Here is a 25,604-nt window from a genome sequence, read left to right as displayed (position 1 = left end):
CAGAACAAGGGTGCCTGCAGCACCTCCAGCATTTCCACACTGAAGTTCCCTCCCTGTGGCTTAACTGTGTTAAGCACTTACCCTGCAAATTAAAGCCAGCTTTTATGCAACCCCTCTCCAGCAGATTGCACCTATTTAGGAAGCCGTTTATCCTCAGCACACCTGTTCTGTAGACAGAGATGGTGGCAGATGAGTTTAATTCTTGGGTGGCAAGTGATCCCATGATGTATTCCAAAGCATTCAGCTTTTTGGGGAAAAGATCTGTGCTAGAAGTGACCAACTGTTCCAGTGAGTGGTACACCCACCACTCCAGCTTCAGGACCTGATGTCATACCTCTGTGAAAATGGAATGAGGAGAGAAACAGGAAGACACCAAATTAATCTCATTCCTTGCAAAGCTCAATTCCTCACTTTCAGTCATAGACTGGTAGCCTCCAGGGATAAGAAAGTGCATTGTCAGAGAATCATTTCACCTGAATTTCTGCATTTATGAAAATTTTCCTGAGGGCTCAAGAGGACTCTTTAGGTAACTAGAATCAAAATCTGTAAGGGAAAAGATGATCTGCAAGGAGCTGTGGTGGAGGACTTGGGAAGGAATTCTGCTTGGCCAGACTTAAGCAGGAAAAAAAAAAAAGAATAATATATTCATATGAGCATTTAATTAATTTTTCTAGAAACGTTCTCCTGCTTAAATTATAACCAAGCCCTGGCACTGCTGAGTGCTATGATTTAATGCCCCCATAATTAAAGACTTTGTTGTCATCCCAAGCCCTCACTGTGCAGAGAAAAATCAGCTCAAGAGCAGGAGAAATGTTTTTTAAAAGTCAAAGGCTGATTAGCCTTTGTGAGAAGGCTTCCAGCACACAGCCCTCAAATCTCCTGTCAGCTATCACCCCATCCCCAGGGCAGAGTGTGGGTGCACTTTCCCAAGCCAACTCATCCCAGTTTGCCCATGTAGGTTTGGTCAGGCAAGGATCAGCAGGGTCCAAAACACCCAGCTCAGCCTTTCCTGTGAAGGGCGAGACAAACCAAGAAGCAATTCAGGAACACCTGGCACTCCACAAGGGATGAGGGATGCTTACCTAGGACACCCTAGAGGAGATGCTGGCACTGTCTAGCTACAGTGGGCTCTATGGTGCTCAAATACCAGAGCATGAGGAGAGCTGTAAAAAAAAAAATCCCTGTGTGAGGGGCTGCACCATTCACACACCAATCCTTGAAATGTTCCTAAGCCTTTCCTTGGGAGTACTGCTTTGACAAGTGAAATATATTTATTGTTTTATGATACTTAAGATGCATGAATAGACCCTGCAGCCTCCTTACCATGCTTCAGCTGTAAGTAACAAATCATATAAATCATTTAAAAAGGAATTAATAGGGCCAGTAAATCAACGACATGACAACACTAAAACAAACCGAGGGCACAAAATTTCAGCGCTGTATTCCACCAAAAGGACTTCCATGGCTCCTGAACACTCATTCACCTTCAGCAATATGCACCTTTCTTGTAGTGCTTGGATATGGAGCTCCAAAATACCTTCAGTTCATGTCAAATGTCCATGTGAACAAAGTGAATTTACCATGAGACTGAAGCAAGTGTCAACAGTAGATTGTTTTCAGATGTCAAGACAGACGACTATAAACTTTAAAACCTCCCTCTTCTGCTTTATTGACATGTAAATTGTTCAAAAATGTTCTCACAATTCAATAATTACAAAGACTTAGACTTACATTAAAAAAGTAAAAACCAGAAAACCCCCAAAGCAGTAGTGTCCAGCTCTAACTGAGCCCCTTTATCAAGAATCTGAGAAAAAGAGCAAGTACTGTCGAACACTTAACGTAACAGGATTAAATGTTGACTAGAACACTCAGTTTAAACTAAAGATAAGTGCACGTCCTATACAGTGTTTCAGAAAAGAACATTAGCCATTGGTAGATCATTAGCCCATTTAAACTGAATTTTAAATAAGTGACATCCAACTGTCATAAAATTGGCACAGAAGGCACACTAGTGTGACAATGACAAACTGGATATGCCAGCCACTGAATTAATTACAAGCTTTTAATGAAACATGGTCACAAATCTTTGAGTACTAAATGTATAATACATGGAAGCATGAGATTAAATATACACGCAAAACATCACCGCACGTGGGCCATCGCAAAATATACAGGAGTGTGTTGTGCATTTTTCTACATGATCAATACTTGATTAATAATCATGGGGTCTTCATGCAGGTGAGGATACAATTAATGAGAAAAGCAGCACCCCCAGTTACACATCCTTCACGTTCCACTTTGGTAACCAATGAACAGACTGATGTTTTAGTGCGATACAGTCCCTGGGTCAAGCAGACTCCGAGGGCAATGCGTCCACAAGAAGGCTTGCTAGCTAAACAGCGTAGTGTGTCCTTACACCAAAAACCCAGGAGAAACAACTTCTCAGGAGGAGAAAGGCAGGAACGAGGAGTACGATTTTTTTCACAGCAGTATTTTAAAAGTCCTGACTAATGACTGATGAGGACTAAAAGCAGGGAATGGTAAAGAGATAACTGTCAGTAGTCCTATGTACAAGACTAAAAAGTTGGTAGAAAGATAGAAAGACAGTTATGCAGCTGTATATGTAATGGCTAAATGAATTAAAAGGCCACAAAACTATAACCAGCTTTTCTTTGACTTCCTGGTGATTCTACTGATGTTGGAAACTACCTACAGCTTCCTACCATTCTCCTTAAGATTTAGGAAAAAAACAGTTACAGGAAAAAGGGAAAAGTGTATTCATCTGAGGATGTAACTAGCCCTGCTCACATTTCCTATTTAGAAGTCCAAATTCTGTCTAAAAGGATTTCCTGCTAATCAGACATTACATCATTCTATAGAAAAATAATATTCCTGATATTGTAGCAACATTATCAGTAACTCTCTCTATTTCTCTTTCACCATAAGAATAAGACTATTTACTGGTGGCCTTAAATGCTCCTATGCAATAAAACCGTGTCACAGCTGTGCAGAAAGGAATCAACCGTAACCGAGCAGTGAACAATTCTGCATAAAAAGCTCAACCGCTATTAGTAAAGAATTTTCTTCATTTCCACAGTTTGTATCTACAATCTGGATATATAATTATTCTTGTACAACCCTAGAGAGTCTGTGTCAGTCTTGGCACTAGCATCTGAGACGGCTTTGCCCTGCTGTTGAACACCATGGAGTAGTGGATGACAGGAGCCGGAATGGCGAGAGCGGTGGTGTTACGCATCACAGGTCGACTGGTCCAGTCCATCTAGTGTAAGCTGATTCCTATGAGGAGAGTTGGGACTTGGGGGACCACTTGGATTTGAGCTGTTAGATGGAGTAGAGTGTTTGGTGGAGTCTGAATCAGGCTGTTATTGAGAAACAGTAAAGAATTATGTTTACTTGAAGTGAATTCTTTACACTCAAAAGCTTTCAAAGGCACTCAAAAATGAGGGTGAGCTACATCTACGAAGCAGTGTGCATTAGATTAATTCCACAGTTAAACATTCAAGCAATTACTTCCATTACCATCAACAGGCTCTAGTGCAGTCCCAAAGGTGACCTTCTGATACAACTGGAATTATGGTAAAGTATGTGGAAATTGCTACATCTCTGGCTCCTCTCCTTTAGCCATTGCAAAGCTTTCCTGGTGGAATGCATCTATTTGTTCACTGTTGTTCAGAATTTACCAGCCTGCAATTTTTATAGCCCAGGAGTAACTTTATCTGCCCATGTAAACAAATAAAAACTATGGTCAAATCATCTTCAGTTTGGTGAGGAGGAAGGAAATAAGCATTATGAACTGTTTAAAAAACAGCAACAAGCCTGTGATGTGCCTGACAAATGAGTGAAGGCTGCCAAGAATCTGTCTGGAGATCTGGAAACAGAATATACTTAGTGGGTACATCCTACATCAATATCTAATAAAAACTACCCACAGTTATTTCCCCAGTATGAGATTAGTCGTTGGCTATTTGCCTTCACAGGCTGGTCTCACTTCAACAGGATGGCTGGCAAGTTTCCCACTATTTTGGTGTGTTACAATTCTGAGCACTGCACAGATTCACAGCTAATGAAATACTGCACAGAAAAAAAAAAAAAACAAACCTGTTACCACTGCAGCAAGTTATTTTCAAGAAAGGGAAATATATACTTAGCAAATAGATTGAAAGGTAACATCCTTCAATCTTCAATTATTCCTTCCCAGGAATAATTCCTAACACTTTCCTTGCACAGACAGTACTTTAGCAAAGCTTTAAGAAAACATATGATAAATCACAGATACAAAAATCATGTATCTTCTCTATTTAGATTCACGAACATCAGTTTTGTAAAGCCAGGACATTTTAAGTTTGGTGACTACTGGCACATACTCTTATTCTTGCTAAAAGCAGTTTTATGTGTTATAAATTTGATTCTTTCTCATGTATATGACAGAGTCTTCCTTAAAGCAGCACAGAAAATTACCTAACTAGTCATATTACTTTACTATTCTATGCTAATATCCCAGAGAACATTTTTAGGAACTTTGAGGACATTTCATCAATTAGTCAAATTTCCATTGCCTATAAAGCTTAATCGAAGACATTACACTTCTTAAAATATCACCATAAGAAGATCTTTTCACAGCTTTGCTTTTGTGCTAGCATATCTAACTTGCAAACATGTATTACAGGTTGGGAAAAACACTTATGGAAAGAAAACATCTCCATAAACATCTCTTTGAAGTATTTCCTTGGGAATGTAATTTATTGGGAAAAGAGAACAATCTACGTCAACAGGATATCGTTGGTCTCCAGGTACAGAAGCTGTTTTACCTCTTTGTCAAACTCCTGGTCAGGGTCAGACATACTCCGGGAAGGCATGGCTGCTCCCACATCACTGCCACCTGGAGAGAGTAAAGGACAAAAGGCAGTTTACAGCTCCTGTTGACATCCCAGATTACAGCTCAGAAGTGAGCAGCTTGTTCCCAGCCTTACTTGATGAGGGCCATGAGATGTAGGTTTTGTTTCTCTGCTGCTGCTGCTGCCGTGACAGGTTAGCTGAAGATGGACAGGATTTTTCATCCTGGGCAGGAGGTAGGACACTCTACAGTGTAAATGAAACACCTAGTTAGCCAGCAACAAAAGCAATCCAACAAGTTGTTGTTACTCATGAAAACTTTACTGTGCTTTTGAAGCTATTACAACCCAGTGTTGGTAGAAAAACTGAACTTACTTGACCACATCCACATATTTTCAGTAACAGACACAAACCCTGAGAAAGACAGAGAAAGAACTAAGCCCCATAGCAGCCACTGGAGCCTGTCAGCCAGTAAACCCTCTATGAAGGGGCAGGGACTGTACTAACAGCTCTGCTTTCCTTCCTCCTCCTGCTGAAATGACAAATGCCTGACCCACATTGGGCTATCTGAGAAAGACAAGAGAAAGCCTGACTAACAGCTCTAGCACGAAGGGTACGTACAGAACATAAACATGTACCTTCACGTCTTCCTCTTGTAGATTTAACATAAAATAGCTCATAAAATGCTGTATTAGTTAAATACAAAATAAAATTAATGCTATAAAGCACTGCAAGTCGCATGCATTTTAGTTACCTCCACAGCATTAGTTTTTTTCCCCTTGTTATTGCTCTAGAATTGGTGAAGTGCCACAAGCATACCATATTCCAGTTCCTAACAGTTTGTAGCTACTCCTACCCTTTCTAGGGAAGCAGAGGAGGGACAGGAAGAGGAAGAAAGCAGAAGGGAGCCTTTCAGTGAGGAATGGTCACTCTGGAGAGAGATTTCAGCAGAGATAGGGCTCATGTGATAGACGTGCTCAAAGCCTGTTGGGGGTGATACCAAGAGCAGAATGTTGAGAGGATGAGGGGAAAGGAAATTCATTCTGTTGTTTTAAGACAAACAAGAAAAAGGAAGGAGGAGAGACTGATTATATACAAAACTACTAACAAGCTCCTGGCAGTGATATCCATCTTTCAGTGTCTCATTCATAAGTCAGCTAACAGTATTTCCTTGCACAGGATTTAGAGGCATTGCACAGCAGGAAGGTTCACCTTTCTCAAAAGGATTTAAAGAAGATTTCGGTACAGGGATAATACTTGAGCCCATCCAGCTCATCTTCACAGCTTTTGTGAGCAAGAAAAATGCACATATGTATCCCTCCCTTATAAATGTATTTTACCAGTGGGAGGTCCATGAGGACCTGCATTCCATCTCCCGGTCCCATGTGAGCCACGTGGTTGAAATTTGTTGGGTTAGAAATCATCTTTGACCTAAGCTCAGGGTCTCTAAGCATTTCCCTAAAAAACAAGAGTGATTTTTACTATTAGCATTCCCAGTCTCTGCATGTCATCATGTATATTCAGTTATTTTTTACACATAAATTCTTACCGCCTTTGCTGTAACCGCTCTTCCTCGGGAACCTTAAATACGAATCTTCTTTTGCTCCTGGTTCGAAGCATTTGCTTCTTGCTATTGTCAGAGGTTTCTGGTACACTGAGGCCAGCTCCTGCTGTAACAGCACAGACTAATTTCACACACAGAGGTACAGGCTGACCCAGACACACTCAACAGAAATTTAATCTAGTGCAAAGGTAACATGGTGAAAATTAACCAGTTAGAATGAGTTCCACATTTCTACCCTTGTTCAGGACTCACCTGAAAACTTGTTCTTGAAATATATTAACCTTGGCGGCTCACAGTTAAGGAGGTTCAGTGTGCCATCCATATTTAATGGTCTGATCTGTTTTGAGGAAGGAGACAGAGAATTACCTCAAGTCTAGCATACACTCTGAAGAAACACCTCATTTGAAAGTAACCCAATTAAGTTCAGTATTCAAAGAAAATTACTTACCCTTCGCAGGCCAATAGTCTGGACCCATTCCATAGTGTTAACATCAAACACATCAACACCATACTCGCTATACACTGTTACGTATGAAGAATTGCAACCTGAATTGATGGAAAACAAACAGAAAACCCTAATGTCATTTCTGTAGTGCAGAACTGACAAAAATTTGAGCAGATTTCAACAGGTACAAGTTTTCCACTATGTGCAAGATGCATTTTAAAACACGCTTTCAAAGCCCCAGTTTCAAACAGATTTTTTTTGTGAGAATAGATTTGCTAATGACAACTACCAGCATTATGCAAATATTTAAATTTGACTCTTCCAGTATTTTTTAAAACTTCACATTGCCATTTCATGAAATTGCAAAATGGCATCTGAAGTTTTCAGATGCATACAAATTTGCTAGGTGGTAGGAACTGAGCAGCTAGCTTTGCTATGGATTACTTTACTTCAGAAGAAGCAAACTAACTACACATCTGCTGAGTGCAGAGGAGATGAGAAAGCCACCATCTGTGAGCTGGGTCATGAACTCATGATGCAGATCTGCTCTCAATTTCCTTCCTCTTTTGCTTACAATTTTCTAGCTTTAGATATTCATGTATGGGTTACTTTCATAAGTCGACAGAAAAATGTCACAATGCTTAAAGCCCGTAACTCATTTTCTCTTTTCAACTTTTTTTTTTTTTAAAGCATAAAAGGCATCAGCAGACAAGTTTATTTTAGGTCAAACGAAAAGCAGAGATCTCTAGAGCTTTGTATGAACATGCTTCTGCTCATGTAAAGACTGTCTCCTCATGTAAAAAGCAGTTACTAGAAACTTAAGGGACTTAACAGGGAGAAGATGCTTCAATAAACAAAATGAAAATAACCCAATAGGACACTAAACACATCACAGAATCTTCTTAGAAGAACTGAAGTACAGTTGTGATGCTATTTTTTAAATTCATTAAAAAAATGCCTTGGACAGCTATCATAAAAATGTAACACAGAAGTGATTTATGGTCAAGCATCTATCACATGCGGTCTTAGTTGGCTTGGATGTTCAAATCAAGAGGGAGAACCGAGCACCAGGCAAAAACACCGTCTGTAGCCAAGGCTGGCACTTGCCAGTCAGAGCTGATGAGCTTGACCAGGTCTCAAGTGGTTCCCAGAGAGCCATGTCAGTGCCTGCACTGGGCTTGCCCATGCTCCAGCCTCCAGACCAGCTGGCTCCATGCACCAGGCTGCATGGGAGCCAAGCGGCCCGAGGACACCCACGCTGGCTCAGCACAGGACACCAGCACCGGGCTGGTGTAGGGGCAACCTTGACGTAGGGTAACAGACCTGGGCTAGTGCTCACCCTGCCCTTTCCTGGGGCAAGGGCACTGAATGCCCCACACACACATTCTCTGTTTTAGCCCAAAACCTCTCTACAACGTGGTGTTTACCACAGCAGAATCACTTCCCCTTTGCTGGTCTCTCCTACGAAGACTGGCTGAGAAGGTTGGGGCTGTTCTTAGCCTGGAGAAGACTCTAGGGAGACCTTACAGCACCTCCCAGTACCTGAAGAGGCTACAAGGGAGCTGGAGTGGGACTTTTTACAAGGGCATGGAGTGATACGACAAGGAGAAATTACTTTAAACTGAGAGTGGGCTCAGACTAGATATTAGGAAGAAATTCTTTATTGTGAGGGTGGTGAGGTACTGGTACAAGTTGCTCGCGGAAGATGTGGAAGAAGCTGCTCCATCCAGGCTAGTACTCAAAGTCAGGTTGGATGGAGCTTCGAGGAAATTGGTTTAGTAGAAGGTGTCCCTGCCCATGGCAGGGAAATTGGAACTAGGTGATCTTTAAGATCCCTTCCAACCAAACCATTCTGTAACTTTACAACCTCCTGATGGGACAGTTAAACCCATCATCACTAGTGACAGACACTAGGACTAAGGAGGAAGGACAAGTCTAATGAAAAGGGAAATAATTCAGTTTCCTTTGGCAGCAGAAAATGTTGCTCTTTCTACAAAAACAGCCTGAGACCAGCACCACTCAGGACTGCACATACAAGAATGTTATAAAATAGTTTACAGTAAGAACACTTCTAATAATAACAGACAAAACCATTAACAAGCAAGTCTAGTTTGCTGAAATGCAAAAAACTGTAAAGGTGATTAAGGAAAAGGAAACATTAGTTTTAGCTAATAGTGTTTTAAAGTAAATTTGCCACTACATTGTTTCCTTGGGACTTTGCTTCAGACTTCTGTACAGAACTAGGTCAGAGTAAAGTAAGCAAACAATTTCAGTTCAAATCAAATACAATTAAACACATTCCTATTAGGGCCTGGCCTGATCAAACCAACTCCTTGCTGTACTTCTTAAACAAAAAGCTATTTATTTCTTTCAATCATTCAAAAAAATTTAATTGCTATTTGAGCTTCAAACAGAAATACCAGATTTATCATCAACTGCCTTTGACTACTGAATATTGAAAAATGCTCTGCATGTGCCTCTGTTCTACCAAGCTGATAACCAATGCTCTTGAAACAAGCAGAGTGGTTCAAATATTACCCTCTACGTATACCATTTTTGCATATTGTCCCCCTAAAATTAAAACCAAAATGAGAAAAATTTTATCTCTATGAACCTTTAGACTTGCAGTTACATTTCTTCTTCAGCTTTCTATTGTACTTTGAGTACAATACACAGAAGACACCCTACAGTCAACTGGACAGTTATGCTCTCTAGGTGAACAAAAATCTCTATAGAATTTCATGGACAGGTAGTCTTGCACTGTTCTGCATCCAGGACTACTCTCTGTAAAAAATTATTTTGCATCCCACTATTTATCCTTCTGTGTTCTGTAGTAAGACAGAGCACTTCTTGCAGCATCCAGAATATCCAAGTCCAAAACTACCACCAGGAGGAACCATGTGTCTGTTAACTCATCAAAACTTAAACTCGATATTCAAAGACAAACTGAAGCAAAACTGAATACAATGCTGAGTATTTTTTGACAAGTAAAGCAGCAACAGGGATATGGCAACAGAAAAACATATACATACTACAGGCAACAGGAGTTGCAGGCCACATTAGTTCCTGCATGCGTGACCTTCGACCTTGCGAATCGACGTAAACTCCCATATGGCTGAAGCAAAGCAGGTATTCCTCATTACTGAGCTCCACAGCACAAAGGGCATCAAAAGACTGCTGTGAGAGGAAGATAAGCGAGGGGTCATTAGGATTTACCAGGTTTATAGATTGTCCATCTCCCTGGATGGTCAACAGAGAGAACCCAGACTGGTAGCCAACACAGAGCTTGTCCTTGAACACTGTCATCCACTGTACAATTCCTGGAGCCTGAATTTCACTGAATTTTTTGTGGAAAGGTTTAGTTCTGTGAATTTCATAGCAAAAAACCTGTCGTTTGACAGCCACAAACAAACAAGTAGAAGAACTCTTCTTTAGCGTTCCAGTTGTAATCAATTGGCAGCCTTTAGTTTCTGCAAGCTTAATGTCAAAGTTCCCTTCTGACCCATCCAGAGAGGCCCAGGGGTAAAGGTGGACATGATGGTTCCGACCACAGATGAGGATGATGATTTTTTCTTTGGGAGCAAGCTCTATCTGGTACACCTTCTTGCAGTCAGCAGCTCGGACTATCACTGCAAAAGAAACAAGAACTGCCGTAAGTTAAACAAGAAAATCACCAGGCCGGGAAACCCTGCAGTGCTATATAGTGATGCCTGAAAATTAATCTAAACATAGACATGTACCAGGTGAGGAAGAGCACTTATTACACATGTTTGATTCTCTGTTATTAATTCTCAGAGCAAACAATGAAACAAGGCATTCCTGTAATCCTCTCTATTCATTAAAAAAATCTCAAAAACGCTTTGTGGGAAAATGCTGCTTAACATGTAGGATAAACGAAGAAATTTCTTTATATAATTGTATCGGTACCATCTGTACAGTGAAAGATGCTGCATCTTCAGAAGTGGGTCTCACCTCCAGGAAAACATCAGCATCTTCAGTAAATTTTGGAGGAAGACCAAATTGGCAGAATACAAAGACAAGAAATATAACGTATTTAATCCTGAAAAGTGAGGAGACAAAATGCTGTACTGTTGGCAGATCTCTCAGCCAGGTACAAAAGCAGTACAGTAAGGGGGTGTAAAACACGTATATGGAAAGGCAAAAAAATGCTCTTTGTGATGGGGAAAGGATAAGTAGGAATGGGCTTAGGCTGCAGGAGGAGAGGCTCAGGACAGGCACCAGGAAAACCCTTTCAGAACAAGGACTAGTCAGGCTACCCATGGGGAGTTTTGCTGTTTGATGCATTCTTTTAAAGCAGGGTTAGAGGCAGCTAGGGGGGTTGGGTACAATGTGTGCCAACTTTCAAGAATGCAGTGAGTATTTAATGGGGTACAAAAGAAGAGCAGTTCTGAACTAGGAAACTTAATAAGCATATATCAATAAAATTAAATTGCAAGTTTCATTTTTCTGCTAGCTGAATGCATTAAAAATATTTGTGAATTGTAGTTTAAAAAAAAAGAGAACTCTTCATTGGAAATTCATTGCATTTTTTCAGTAACAGTTGAGTAATGTAGTCAAAGTTATCAAATTCTTTCAACTTGGCAATAAGACTTTAGCTGTTTAAATCACAAAGTGCTGTTGTGGTGTACCCTCACCTGACTAAACAGACGAAATGTCTGAAGAAATGCTCTGTGAAATAACTGGCTCTGCCACAGAGAAATGGTTTCCTTCCTAGCTCCAACTCCAGCTTATTTGTCAAGAATTAAGCAATATTCTAACCAAAGACCTTTGCTATAAACAGTTGGCAGTTAATTAACACTAAAAATTACAAGTGCCATAAAATGAAAAACAGATTACGATTTATAAAAATGCTATTAACACACAGAACTGGCCATAGAAAACTCCTGCTAAACATCTCTTAACTTAACACCAAAACTGATAATTAATTTTCACATTTACATATAACATGGTGATGCAGTTCCTTTAGGAAATGACTTTTCAAATTAAATTTACACCTTTCTTTTATGCAAGAATCTGTACTGGAATTCCTGGAATTATTTGTATCTCAAGTTATGTTTATATCTAACTACTTAAAGAATGGTGACCACTGGAAGTTTACTCAAAGGAATGGCATTCATTACTCCTAAGAAGAATTCCAAATATCTGCTGTCTCCATGTATAAAGCAGTTTCTACTGGAATTGGGCAATGTCTTATTCTAAACAAGAATTTTCTTTTGACCCAAAACCATATCCCTGATATAATTTAATTTTGGAAGTCAAGTAAGTTTTTAAAAACCTGTATTCGCTGCTTTATTTTACACTGAAATGCAAGCTTTAGCATGAGTAAAATCCAACTTTCAAATAAGCACAAGTTAAATTACACAGAAAAAGGAATTGAGAAGATCACTGACAAGACTAGCACCCCAAGATGCATTTGCTTTGGACACCATTGGTCTTCAAGAGAATGTGAGTGGTTGTCAAATTTCTGGAAGAAACAGACAAGACATGAAGGCTTTAAAGGGAAGTCTACAAACTTTGTGTGTGCTGTGCATGCTCTGTGTGCTGAGGCATTTTGATACCTGCTGTGGGAACACAGCTAAGGTGAGAATGTGTCAGAATATGCCCAGTAACTCATCCCTTTAATTTCAGCCAGTCACCTGAATGTAATGATAATGACCAAATTAGTGCTTATATCTCACTTTTACTTTTCCTTCTCATCACTTAACTGAGTGCTTAATACTTACTATACATGAAAGGCTGTTGTGCAACCTATATTACAGCAGCACTAAAAGTTATGGAGCTCATTATTTTGTATGTAATTACTGCATGCATTATGGCCTAACTTACCATCACGGGTCACCTCTATCACATACAGTCCTTCTTCTGAACCAATTGCTATTCTATCTCGATCTAAACCAAGAGGGAAAAAAAGGCCATTAATTCAGCTATGCTTGGTCTTATCTTTAAAACAGGCTGTTTGTTTTGGACAGCTGAAAAAATTTCTGCACCAACAGATTTTCACCAGCAAATCAATTTTGCTTGAGTTCACACAGTCTGTCAAAAGCATGCTAAGTACCATATTGCTACAATAACCTGCTGAACAACTCAACAGTATTATTTTCTCCAAGTGGATGAAGAAACCTGAATATCAATGCAAGATTAGCATTTTTTGCCCATTATTAAATTCCTATGAAGGAATTCAGCTGAGGAATTTATTTCAAGATGTCAGTGCTCTCATTATAAAAGCCCATCTAAAGTTCCAATCTTCATACACTGATAAAAGTTAAAACAAACATACCTACAATAGCAGCAGCTAAACTTGCTTTAATAAGAGGCAGAGTACTGTCATAGGCTTCTTGTGGAATATGCACAACCTGGTTCCTCAGCCTGTTTTTGAGCAGGATAGACTGCAACCCTTCTAGAATTCCAACCCACTTTCTCTTTTCATTCTCATTTTCCGTCAGGATCAGTAGAGAACAAGACTTTGAAGGCAAACCTAAGAGAGAAGCTGTCACCTTTAAACAGACAGAGACAGTGAAATTAGTTAAGAGTAATAAATGCTGTTTTTATCTCACAGAACTGTGAAAATAAACTACACTTTCTCATGACAATGTAATGATGTACCCAAGGGGCATACACGATACAGCTAATACAGCCACAGTGCTTCAAAAAATCTACCAAAAAACAACTACTGCACAAGCCACAGTGGCTTTGTTTAGAAGTACTCAGCCTTGCTTAAATATTCTGAATCCTAAAATATGGGCAGAGAATGCTACAATAATCAATGCATGGCAGTAAAAGGCTCCTTCCTGCTCTGAACCATTGTTTGTCCTGATCCCTCCCTCCCAACCAACCATAACTTACTGAGAGTGACACACATGCTTTGTGAGCCAGATTTAAACCCAAAGGCTTTGCTATCATCAGTTCTAGATTTTGATTTTGTTATCTAATTTTCCAAGTATTTGTCCAGGGGAAGAGCACATCATATCTGCATTCAAAGCTCTGGAGGAAAGCAATATTTGAGACTGAAGTACTGCATTCTCCCACGCCCCTGTGTTAAAAGAAAATCACTACGGCTTCACTTAATTTTCAGTTAAATCATCCCATAGATCTCAAGCAGACTGTGTTCTAAGAAAAACTATCCAGGAACTTCTGTTGCCTGAAGAATGTATACAGTAATTCTTAATATTTTGGGTTTTTGTACTGCATGAAGACACTAAAGGGTTTATGGTATCATGAGAACTATACTTTCAGCCACAGACAAACAGGCCAACAGCCAGGATCAGCCCTCACTTCAGACTCAAGTAACAACAGTTAAACAGAAAAAAAAAAGCAACAAAAGGTGTAAAAGTGCAAATCTGAAGGCTGTAACATGGAATATCAGACTGTAGCCTACATGCCATTATAAGAAAATCATTGTAAGGATGGATGTTGTGGTAGTGCAGCACACACACACACTTCCTGGAAGAGTGAATGAAACAGTAACACTCATCTTGAAGATAAAATATATCTGAAAGTAAACTTGGGACAATAGGATGTCAAAGACAGAAGTTCAGAAGTAAGATGAAGGTGGAGGTGAAGAGAGGTAGGGAAAGAACTGAGTCGTTGCAACTACTCATAGCTCTTACTACCGTGCATAAAGGTTTGCTCTTGTCTAAATTGTAACTAAGCATTAATATTTTGAAGACAGATGGAGGCACAATGGATAATGTTTAGAAAACAAAACAAAACCAGATTCCAGCAATGGTTTTCCCTTTGAAGTATGTATTACTCCTCAATCTATTGAAGCTGGCAACTTACATATAGAAAAATGCAAGAAAAAAAAAGTGAGCAGTTGGTCATAATATACATTGCATTATTCATCATACAAAAAGCCCTTATTTGCTACGAAACTTAAGGCTTCTTAACTTGGACTGCTAAGCTGTGGGAGCACTCCACAACAGCCAACTCTTACACTATTATTAGACGTGTATTGATGGCAGAACTTAAGACTGCAGTGTCTGAATGTCAGCTTGACCTAACATCCAGCTTTAAAAACTGGTTACCAAGGAGAAGTGTTTGAATCTGAGACAAATTCTTCTCTTCTTGAATTCATGGGGGGGGGGTCAGAGGTGGGAACATTTTAGTGTTTGGCAGCATTCTGGTATTGTTTTCTGCTGGTAGAATATCCAGAAGAAATGAAAATCTGTCTTTCGTAGGCCACCTATATCACCATGTGTTATGTGCAATGACACATACTAAAGAAGGACCACATTTTTACACAGAGGATATGAATTAACAGTTTAAACTGTCCTGTACAAACTACTCTATGTGATTGTGTCAGCAAGATGCAGATCTAGAACTGCAAATGAAATTGAGATGAGACTCTCCCAATCAGGTTTAGTGGTTTCCAGTTTTAGAAATTCCTGCTTTTAAAGGAGGACAAAGAACCGAGAAAAGAGGTGTAAATTCAGCAGCTTCTCTGGTCCCCTACCTAAGTGGATATAGTCACACATCAAGTTCATTCGTCATTCCAGTTAATTCATCACATCTCTTTAGTAGGGGATAATCTGATCAAACCATGGAGATATTTGGTCATGTATATCCACACAAGTAATTTTAGACAGGGTTATTTGACAAAATTTATTTTTATTATTTAGATACCCTTTCAGTTAAAAACTGCAGGCAGAAATTAGAGCAGCAAGTCAGGCAGGCTGAACTGTATGGATGCCTTGTTCTTAAATGAATGAACCATCATTCTGCACAGCATATGTTCTCTCCTCAGAAGTCCTTTCCTACAGTATTCCATGTTTGCTAATTTAAGAAGAGAGCAGGCAGATAGGAACTAAACAACCCAAAAGCCAAAATACAAACAAGAGGAAACTTAAGGTAAAGGTAAAACCAAGTAAGTAAACCAAAGTATGAAAATTCACTGCAGAAAATATTTTTACAAGAAAGAAGAAAAGCAGAGACACAGAGGCAGACAAGTAGCAAAGACAATTCCCAAGTAAAGTACTGAGGGATCAAATGATAGGGACTGCAACTGACTGACAGCTCTTTGCTTTCCATGTTTTCCTGACTTGATTCTAAATGCGTGAAGATCAGAGAAGCTGAAAACAATGAGTTTCTGTATTCAAATGTAAGGGACTATAGATACTGGTTACTAATGTATTCTTTTCTAAATTTTAGAATTCCAGATTTAACATGATTCACACAAAACATAGGAATTTAATTCCTATTGTTAAAAACTAAATACAGCATTCAGATAGAACATACACTAAAGGCGATATAGCTCAGTTAATTATTTTCTCTTATTTTATTTTTCTTCTTCTATACTTAAATATGAAATTCAGGAAACTAGATCAGTTTCAGAATATTTTGTTAGAGCATTGGTTCCTAAAGCGAGAAAAAACAGAATCTGATAATACCAATGGAAAAAGAGAGAAAATATACGGAATTATAATCAGGAAAATAAAAAAAGTGACAAACTTTATATATAATGAAGCAGCTAAAGAAAGAGAACTTAGTTCTTTACATTTTAGTTATAAGAGGAGCACAATATTGCTCTTCTACATATGTCAGCAGCCCAGGTAAATTCTTACACTTATACATAACTTAATCGGCATTAGATAAGGACAGCATTTGCCATTATCAAAACAAAACACTGGTATTTAACTGGTATTTTCTGTAAGTCAGTGGGTAGCCATACCCTGAATATACAAGGGATGTCTTTCCGAGTTGCGTGTATTACGTCTGACGCTAGGACAGAGCTCACACAAAAATCTTCATCTCTAGTGAGAAAAGAGAACAAGAATATCACATACAAGCACACAGATTATTCAGCAAAATCTAATTGGTATCACCACTGTTTCAATAGGCTGCACTCTCCTAACACCGCACAGAGGTCACAACTGCTTTGTTATGCTCTAACCATCCTTGACCCAAACAACTCACAAGCCTCAGTTATGTCTCTACAGCATCTGGTACGTGTATCTCAGTCCACCTGAAGTTAAGCAGGGTGGCTTTGTGTAGTTTTGGTGTCCAACCACACCTATTCTACAATTAAAAGCAAGAATATTGCTCTTCCAGCCCAGCAGACACATTACAAATGAATAATTCATACCTCAATGTGTAGCAAGAGAGGGGCCTTTGGAAAAAAAGAAAAATCACATAAAAAGCTCTTGGCAACATAATTATAGCTTGTGGGTTTCAAAGAAGGGTTTTCAAAACAGCTAGATTTTATTCTCTATTACAGTAAAATAAACAGACGTCAGAACAACTTTTGCATTTTAGAGTGCTCCACCCCAGAGGGCTTGTCTACACTAGCCTTTTTAAACTGAATTTGACCAAGTTGATAACCATAATTGCCAATTTTAGTGCAAAGATGACACTAATGTGTGAAACTTGCCCATGCTAGAATTCATAGCTGTCGTGGTTAACATCTATTAAAAACATCTGAGAGCCCTCAGATGACAGCCTCAAAGGGGCAGCCACAATAAGCAGATAAAGCATGGGACAGTTGGTGTATGGTATCTGGCTGAGTTGCTTCAAGCAATGTACTGATGTAAATGCTGCTATTTGCAATACTTCCACATTCCTGCTCCTGCTGCCAGCATGTCAGAGAGCTGACACTGACAGCTCCCAGTGAGTGTGAGAACAGCACAGCAGTACTGGTGTAACCCCACCAATGTCTGCAGAAAATAAAAATCAAGGTGCTTGCGAATGCAAACTTTATATTCAACACAGGTACAAAGGTGCTGTAACATTAAAAGGTATTACGCTTTCTTGGTATTTCCATAAATTGAAATAAAAAAACTTCCTTGGTTACTCTGAGCAACATAAGTCTCTGATATTTGGTAGACAGTGTTCACTGGTTCAGATGGTTCCCCTTGAAGTAAAAACTCCTGTTAAAAGGCAGGGTCAGAGCCAATTGCAGTGGAAATTAGTTGGTGCTTTTCTGCAGACTACTTCAATTTTTCTAACATTCCTGAGCTTATTGGGAGTGGGATGATCTGTGACTCGATGTTGAGGTCAGAGTGCATGGGAAAAGCAATCTACCAATATATATGAGCTTTTTACAGGTGCATATGGAATTGTAGGAAGAAGCCATGCTAATGCTGTGAATACTGGTGATTGCAGTGTGAGTGACTGTAAAGTCACTTAAGTGATTTCTTGTTGAGCCAACTTCATCAGCCTAAACTCAGTTGCAGTTTATGTACAGAATAAACAAATCTTCTTAGGCCAGAGCTCTCAAAATCTTATAATTTCTTGTGTACTAGGAATAAACACTCCTGTTAAGAAAAAAGTAAAGAGGATTTCTACTCTGCTGTAACAATACAAACCTGAGATCTAGGACTTGACTTGCCACAACTCCAGGCTGGGTGGATTTTCCTTCAGGCACATCATATAAGAACAGTTTACAGTCACAGACAACTGCATAAGCCCTCTGCCACCCTTTCTTAACTCCTGTAGGCTTTGGGACCTGCAGGTAAAAAATTGATTGCTTATGATGTGTAAGCACATGTAGAAGACATAGAAAGCAGGACATTTAGGAAAGCTTATATTTAGATCAATGGAATTAAAGCACATTCTACTTGTCCTTCAAAACAGGATGAACAATATCAAGTAATCAAGCAATCATTTTTCCTCTTTTAAGTTCAACCATTCCTCGTTACAGCTTAAAAAATATATTAAGACTTGTATAAAGATATTAGGTTTGGATATTCCACCAATGCCAAAATTGTAGGTCAGTTTAACTTTTGTATTATGCTTACATCAAAAATGACAGAAATTCTTTCTTAAACCATTCTTTTTTTCCCTCTGCTGCTTATGAACATTGTAGCTACTAATCTACTGACCTTCAGCTCTTATAGTAAAACCAAGTGTTTCTCCCACATCCAAAGCAACAAAGGTTAAATAAGTTACATAGAAGGCACACAAAGCCTTAAGGCTTCAGCACTATTTAGGAGATGTGTTTGAACACACTTAGAGGTTCCAAGCTGTAGAGCTGTAAGTGAAGTTAAGTATTCTTCTCTTGTCCAAGAAGAAAAGACTGTTACCTTGACATAACCTTTGTAGGCTGTTCCTATTCCTCTTTGCACATCTACTCCAAGAGGCCTTTTGGCTTGTTCAGGGGGTATAGGGCAGACCTGAGGTGCACTATCCTTGCAGGAAACATGGCATGCAAATGAACACACTGAGTACAAAAGAGAAAATTCACAGTGAAATATGTGTATGAACCAATCATAACAGGTGATTAACATAGTCTACACTCAGCAAATTAATTAATCACACTGAAACTGCCAGTCAAACATTGCAATAGCTCACTATGCTGAAGGAGTGAACACATTTAGATATTATAAGAGACTCCCCAAAGTGCTTTTTTCCCCCCTCTTTTTAGCCTATTACATTCATAAAGGGCAGGAACTGAGTCCACATTTGAAGGGAAATGAGTTGGGCAGCCTTGCTGCTGTTAAGCGCTAACTAACCCAGTCACAGAAGAGAAACAGTACCAATAAAGAAGGAATAAAAATTACAGGGCAGTGCTAATAGATGTTTAATTCGATCCACATATGCAAGAACACTGCAAAGACAAAGTAAAACTAAACTGATCAAAAATCAGAAAAGGTTAAACTATTAAACACAAGATATAGACATAAATAAAGCATAAATAAAGTAGAAACCAGGGACAAGGACTGAAATACTGCATGATGGAAGAGCCATATATACCTATTGCCCAGAGTTCCAGTATGTTCAAAAAAGGAGCAAACTATCATTGCATGCTTTCTTACCATTTCCACCACTTTGTGCTGCACCAGCAAGGGACAGAGGTCTCTAGGTCTTGTCTACAGAGCATTTCACACAGAAGCAGTACACAGAAAAACCTCATAATACATGCTATTTCACATGAGACAGACTGCAAGAACTGCAGAATGAGTTAATATGTTATATCGAGACATGTGACCCACAGCTTAGGGGTGAGATCCTTCCACAGAGATTTTGCTTTGTTTGTCCCAGCTGCCCTGTTTCTACCAGCAGGCTTGGGAAGGCAGGAAGAGAGGGCCACAACACTCTGATCTGTCCTGTGTTTCCTCCTAACCATATTCTCAGAAGTGGGAATCTGGCAGATATCCTAGGTACATCTTGTTCTGTAATCATAAAGTTTCAAAGGATTCCAAAAAACCTGGAAACAGCCTGCTTCTGCTACAGCCACAGACAGGGCAACAAACCTCCTCCTCATGATGCCTGAGGGAAGAGACAGCAGAGGGGGCAGCCCACATCAGGTTGCCTGGCTTGCTCTCTGAGCTACTGTCTGCTCCCAGGAGGGCAGGGGTTACCAATAGTCATACACACTGTAGGTGTAGGTGCTCTCCAAGATCAGCTAATAAATTCATCTCTTTGAGGAGGCATCACGATTATCTGAGACTGTGGATATCAAGGTACATCAGCTACAGAACAGGGAAAATCCACAGAATAGAATCAGTTCCAGTCTTCTGTCAGTGTAGCTGTATCCATAGTCTCCAGGATTAGAAAGAGGAGGAATTGGGAAATGCAAGTGATTGAGAGGGGAACATTTGGCAAAGTTTTGTTCTATTGGAGTCATCTCTATTTTTATATCAATGTGATTTTAGTTTTTTCTGTAGCACTCAAGAACTGCTGTAGATTAGGCAAAATGGAAAACTAACGATGCAGAGCTTAATCAAAATACACAAGACAAAAGAAGAGTGAAGCCAATAGCTACACTAAAGGAAAAAGACAGTTTCAAGCTTGCAAGAAGACATGCAAAACAAGAGTTCAGAACTGTCAGCAACAGGAGACAAAAGGCAGCCCCAGGGCAAGTGCTGGCAGAGTGATAGGTCCTCCTGGAGAAGAACTGCCACCAGAAGATCTGCCAGGAAAAAAAGCCCTGAAGGGCAGATGAGGCAATCTACATGTGATACTGAGGGTGTCAGTGGAGAGGCTGCCACTAGCAAGAACTAAGCTGGGCACAGAAATAAAGCTATTTATACTGTAGTATGTATGCTACATGGATTTGTGGCCTATTTACCTAAGCTCATGTGTCTAATCAATATACAGTAAGTATTTTCAAATGAAAATACCTCCATATACTTGAACATGAATTCAGTAGTGATACATGCATCAGAGAAAGCATTTTAAATACAACTAATGGACAGCAAGACAGGCTACAGGCCAAATAACAGAGCAAACATGTCCCCCCAACATATGGGGTTTATGACCAGAATAGCATAAAATAGACATAATCAGATTAATGTCACCAGATTATTCCTGCACTTTTCTCTAGTACAACAAAAGAAACCAGTCCTGTCTTCCCTACCCCCTCCCTTGCACTGTAACAGCACTAATGGTAGCAGAATTAATTAACAATATGCAAGGAAACCATATTTCATTATGCATCATCATTCTTCTAAAGAGACTTCAGAAATATGCTGTGATGCAATGTAAAGGAAAATCATCCAGTGGCACCCATCCCTCTCATTCCCTCCCCAAAGAAATGGTTGTCTTAAAATACATTGGGATGCTTTTTTGAGGGGCTTGCTGAAAATTTAAAAAAGGTTTCACCAACTCACCGTCACAGGCATAACCTTGTCGAACTAATCCCACCATAAGAGAGGTGCAATGACTACACTGAGTGGGGCTTGTGAACGACTTGATACTGAGCTGGTGAGCTTTAGGCTGAAAGATACATTCAGGATAAAAAATAACTTCATTTTCTGGACTAAAGTAATGCAAGCACCTTCCTCCACCACCCTCCAGTACATCAGCGTGTACATTATGAAGCCTGGGCTTCTTTTATGTAAGTGCAATCTTGTAGCAGGTGCTGCAAGACAACAGTAACAGTTTTATTTCCAACTCCGAAAGACACTCAAACCCAAAACTACAACCATGTTTTGTCATCCCCTCCAACAAAACCAAACCCACTGATATGCATGTGGAAACATTTGATTAAAAACACAGACCTAACGAAAACACACACGTGACAAACCCGAACAGGACAAGAAAACACAGAGGGCTAATTTATAAATGATATTTTTTTCCTTTGTTCTTTAGAATAAGGTTAGCACAGTCCCCCTACCTTTGGTACAGCTAGAGAAATGGACTGAATGGTGGGGGAAGGAGCAGCAGGCATCCTCTGAAGCCGAATTGGTTCCTGAATCACAAGAAACTGTAATTGAGCAAAATAAGGCTTCAAGAATTTGTTTCAAGATTGGGGCAGCAGAGCTTATTGATCTGATTTTTTTTTTCCTTTTTTGAAAATTATCAAAAATTTAATCATCATGAACATTGCCATTCTGATTTAACAGAAACAGATTGTGTTTTAAAGCGCTCACAGGAAAGCCTGCACACTAACAAACAAGCAGCAATACAGAAAACATGAAAATGAGGTACATCAACATACACAAAGCCAGCGAAAAGGTTTCCTTTGCAACTGTCAAAGCGGGTGCAATTAACACTGAGACATTGCAAATATGCAGCATTCAATCCTGCTTCTTCATAATGAATGCTGCAGTATGTATTTATCATGAACAAGACAGAGACACTTTCTGGTGAATTACTCTTAAGGGAAAAATAACCGGTCTCTTACTTCTTGTTGTTGCTCTGCAGTTACAACTGAAGTAGATGGTGAAACCTCTGACTTGGGACCCTGCATTTCCTGCTCACTAATAGAGCTGGTCTGCAAAAGGGACAGCAAACATGTTAGATTAGATACCAAATATCTGATGAAGTGTCCTCGTGTCAACAAAATGGAAACAAGACCCGATGCTGATTTCTATATGAAGTACACATACATTAAACATTCACTCTGAGAAAAGATCTTTCCTCAAAACAAACCCTGACACCTGATGGAAAAGCTAGAAGTACTGAAATGCAAAATCTCATAGCAGACAGCATAAATGCTCTAACAGTTGTATTCTCCCAGCAAGGCTGTCTAATCTCTTGCTTGCAGGTATGGAATGATGTTTGAGTAGCTTGGCAATCATCCCTAAAATAGCTGATTTCTCATGGTAGCTTACTACACTAGGATTTTTCTAGCATACAGAAGCCAGCAAGTCTGCCACAAGAAAAAATCTTAAAGTAGTAATACTCAATCTTTAAAAAAGTTGTTTAAGAACTATTGGCCTCTGTCATTAAAAGAATCATGTCTAATTAATCACAGTGTCTTATATTTCACTAACATTTAAAGCTAGCATCCATTACAAGCCATCTATTAATTTCACACTTAAATTAGCAGCTACTAATTGCCAGCACAAGGGGGAAGTATGCTACAATTGCAGAGCTAAAGCAGCTGGGTGTGGAAGTAGGATTCTGTATTACTGCACTCTGAGGACATCATGAAAACTGTGATTAACAAACATGAGATTAGACTTCACATCAATGATGTAATTAGCACTAAAGGCAACAAGTAATGAATCACTCACTTCCCAGCCAGTTTAGACAGGAAGACTTCTCCAGTTAGCTCACTGAATTTGTTCAGATACTTGTTATTTTTGTTTTGTTCAAAACTGATTGGAAGGGCTGGGCCATTTAAGATCAAATTGCACCATTATGTAATATGAACAATTTCAAAATACTGTGTGATTCAGCTTTAGTTATATAGATAGTCAAACTATAAGACAGTAAGCCTTGAAGAGGTTTAGTGGATTAAGTTACGGAGAAATTAAGGAAGAAAAGTATCTAGTTTTAGAGGGCCATTCTTACTAAGACAGGTCACAACAAAATAAGGACACAAAACTACCAGCAAAAACTTACTTCTTCCCAAAAGGCTAGCAGAGAAGATGTAGACGAAGAAGAAACAGAATCCTTTGTTGTAACAGATATGAGGGATAAAAATGATCGCTTATCACCCACAGGAAAACTTCAGATAGAATATTAGTTGACTAGCTAAATAAAATTTTATATGGCCAAATGAAACTCATTCAAACTAAAATGTTCCCAAAGCAGAGGATACAAAGTATCTTTATAAGTAATTGTGGGAAAAAAAAGGTCAATGTAAGTTACTAAGCACAATATCAGCAATTTTAATGTAATTAATCAGAAAACGCCCCCTGCATTTCCATAGAGAATATGTATTTATTTCAGGAGCCATAGAATGGAACCTTATTTAGTTATGGACTAGATATTTTACATGTTACTGTTTTACATCTGGTACTTTTAAAGCAATGTTTTAAACTAGCAAGGTTAGTAGATAAAAGCTAGTATTGAGAAAGTAGCATATATTGTGCTTCTCTCTTCCCTCCTTGTCACCCACAGAGCACATCTTCCCGCTTCAACAGAAAGGCAGCATAGCCATTTTGTGACTGGGAACAGCAAATACACAAACTGTATGAAAATATCACAGCATGTCCATGGACTTTTCTGTTTTTAGCAACTGTGACAATTAAAAAAAAAAGAAAAATAAAAAAGAGAGTAGACATCTCAGATAGAAAATCTAATCAGACTGATGAGGTTTTAACCTGAGTCCCTTAAACTCCACTTCATAAACAGATTGTTACAGTTCAAGCCCTTGGTTTTATCCTAAACTGTCTATGCTTTGCGAAACAAAATTTCAAAAAAGCCCAGAAAAATCTTCAAGGATCAAGAGTTCATGAAGTAAGGAAATGTGATTCAATGTTGCATTTAACAGCTGCTTCCTCGGGGAATGCACAAATCATTTAAAGTGAAACACCTACTTGGAACTGTGATTTGAATGATTAGTTTTCTAAGGATCACAGGGTGTGTCATGATTAACTTATTATACCAACATCTGTGAGTCCTCTGATTTTCTTCCCAGGTCCTTCTCCTCTAACCACTCCATTAAGATCTGGAGCCAACAATTTTAGAAATCTGTTTAAGCACTCCTTGAACTGTGTGAACACTTTTTCTTGTAATAATCAGCATCTTCCAACTGCAAAGCATTTAATTCCTTATTTGTAACAGGGTGTGCCAGCATTTCCAAAAAACTCTGAATATATTTCATTTAGCAAATGTTTGAGATAAATCTAACCAAAGGAGCTAGAATGGGAAATAATTAAAGTGAACTTCTCAGAATATTTCCCAGAGGTGCCAATTTCTCTACAAAATGCCAAGCAAACTGACAACTAATGGGCATCCAATTCTGTGCCACGCTGATTTGGCTAATATGCAAGATACCAATCTGCCATACAGTGCCTAAGAGTTACTTTTACATTATAAAAACATGTATCTCATTTTTGTAGTTATTTTATGTAATAACTCACTCTGAAAGTCAAATCACGTGCAAGAGGAGAGGTGTTGAAATAGTCAAAAATGGAATCTTGAAAGTCAGGAAGTTTGAGACCTAAAACCAAAAGCAGAACAGGCTCAGTTAAAAGGCAACATCATGGGTTGTGTTAGAACTCTGTTAGAACACGGTAAATTTAATTACCTGAATCTGTTCTGTATTTTTCTTCCATTTTTTTCTTCAAACCTTCCATTTCTTCCAACAATTCTCTATTTTTTGCTTCTGATTCCTTTAATTTACTAAAGTAAAAAAATATGATCGAAATGTAATCTGAAATGTCTCAAAGGCAGGAATGCCAGTACATAAGGCTGGTAATTTCTGGTCCTAAATTTCAAGACTCTCAGAAAAAGCCTTTTTGTTTGTTTGTTTAGGATTTCTGGGGGGCTATGTTGGAGTTTTTTGAGGGGCATTGGGGTTTTTCAAGTGATTTTTTAAAAGGATGATTAATTTTACTTTTCCCCTGAACAGACACCTTATTACTTGACTAGATATTTTAAAATGTA

At 39.0% G+C, this 25,604-nt stretch overlaps 1 protein-coding gene across 13 annotated transcripts in view; it reads right to left on the bottom strand.

The window, feature by feature from the left end:
* Positions 1-1,641: 1,641 nt before the first annotated feature.
* Positions 1,642-25,604, bottom strand: part of CDC42BPB (CDC42 binding protein kinase beta) — a 90,725-nt gene continuing 66,762 nt past the window's right edge. The window contains exons 20-39 of one of the 13 annotated variants that reach the window (XM_068192347.1): positions 25,246-25,340; positions 25,079-25,158; positions 23,613-23,663; positions 22,447-22,536; positions 21,937-22,026; positions 21,431-21,536; positions 18,902-19,038; positions 18,185-18,324; positions 16,552-16,633; positions 13,162-13,378; positions 12,711-12,773; positions 9,896-10,492; positions 6,867-6,964; positions 6,671-6,755; positions 6,404-6,521; positions 6,195-6,312; positions 5,230-5,268; positions 4,992-5,100; positions 4,830-4,900; positions 1,642-3,380 (exon numbers count right to left, since the gene is read on the bottom strand). In XM_068192347.1, coding sequence (XP_068048448.1) covers positions 3,249-3,380; positions 4,830-4,900; positions 4,992-5,100; positions 5,230-5,268; positions 6,195-6,312; positions 6,404-6,521; positions 6,671-6,755; positions 6,867-6,964; positions 9,896-10,492; positions 12,711-12,773; positions 13,162-13,378; positions 16,552-16,633; positions 18,185-18,324; positions 18,902-19,038; positions 21,431-21,536; positions 21,937-22,026; positions 22,447-22,536; positions 23,613-23,663; positions 25,079-25,158; positions 25,246-25,340 — 2,518 coding nt within the window. In that variant the 3' untranslated portion in view covers positions 1,642-3,248. Of the gene's footprint in view, positions 3,381-4,829; positions 4,901-4,991; positions 5,101-5,229; positions 5,269-6,194; positions 6,313-6,403; positions 6,525-6,670; positions 6,756-6,866; positions 6,965-9,895; positions 10,493-12,710; positions 12,774-13,161; positions 13,379-16,551; positions 16,634-18,184; positions 18,325-18,901; positions 19,039-21,430; positions 21,537-21,936; positions 22,027-22,446; positions 22,537-23,612; positions 23,664-25,078; positions 25,159-25,245; positions 25,341-25,604 lie in introns of all 13 variants that reach the window. The other 12 variants (XM_068192346.1, XM_068192348.1, XM_068192350.1 and 9 more) reach the window with 12 other exon arrangements.

The sequence above is a fragment of the Anomalospiza imberbis genome, chromosome 6, assembly GCF_031753505.1.
Source record: "Anomalospiza imberbis isolate Cuckoo-Finch-1a 21T00152 chromosome 6, ASM3175350v1, whole genome shotgun sequence".
Lineage (NCBI taxonomy): Eukaryota > Metazoa > Chordata > Aves > Passeriformes > Viduidae > Anomalospiza > Anomalospiza imberbis.
This window is presented reverse-complemented; position numbering and strand designations above follow the sequence as displayed.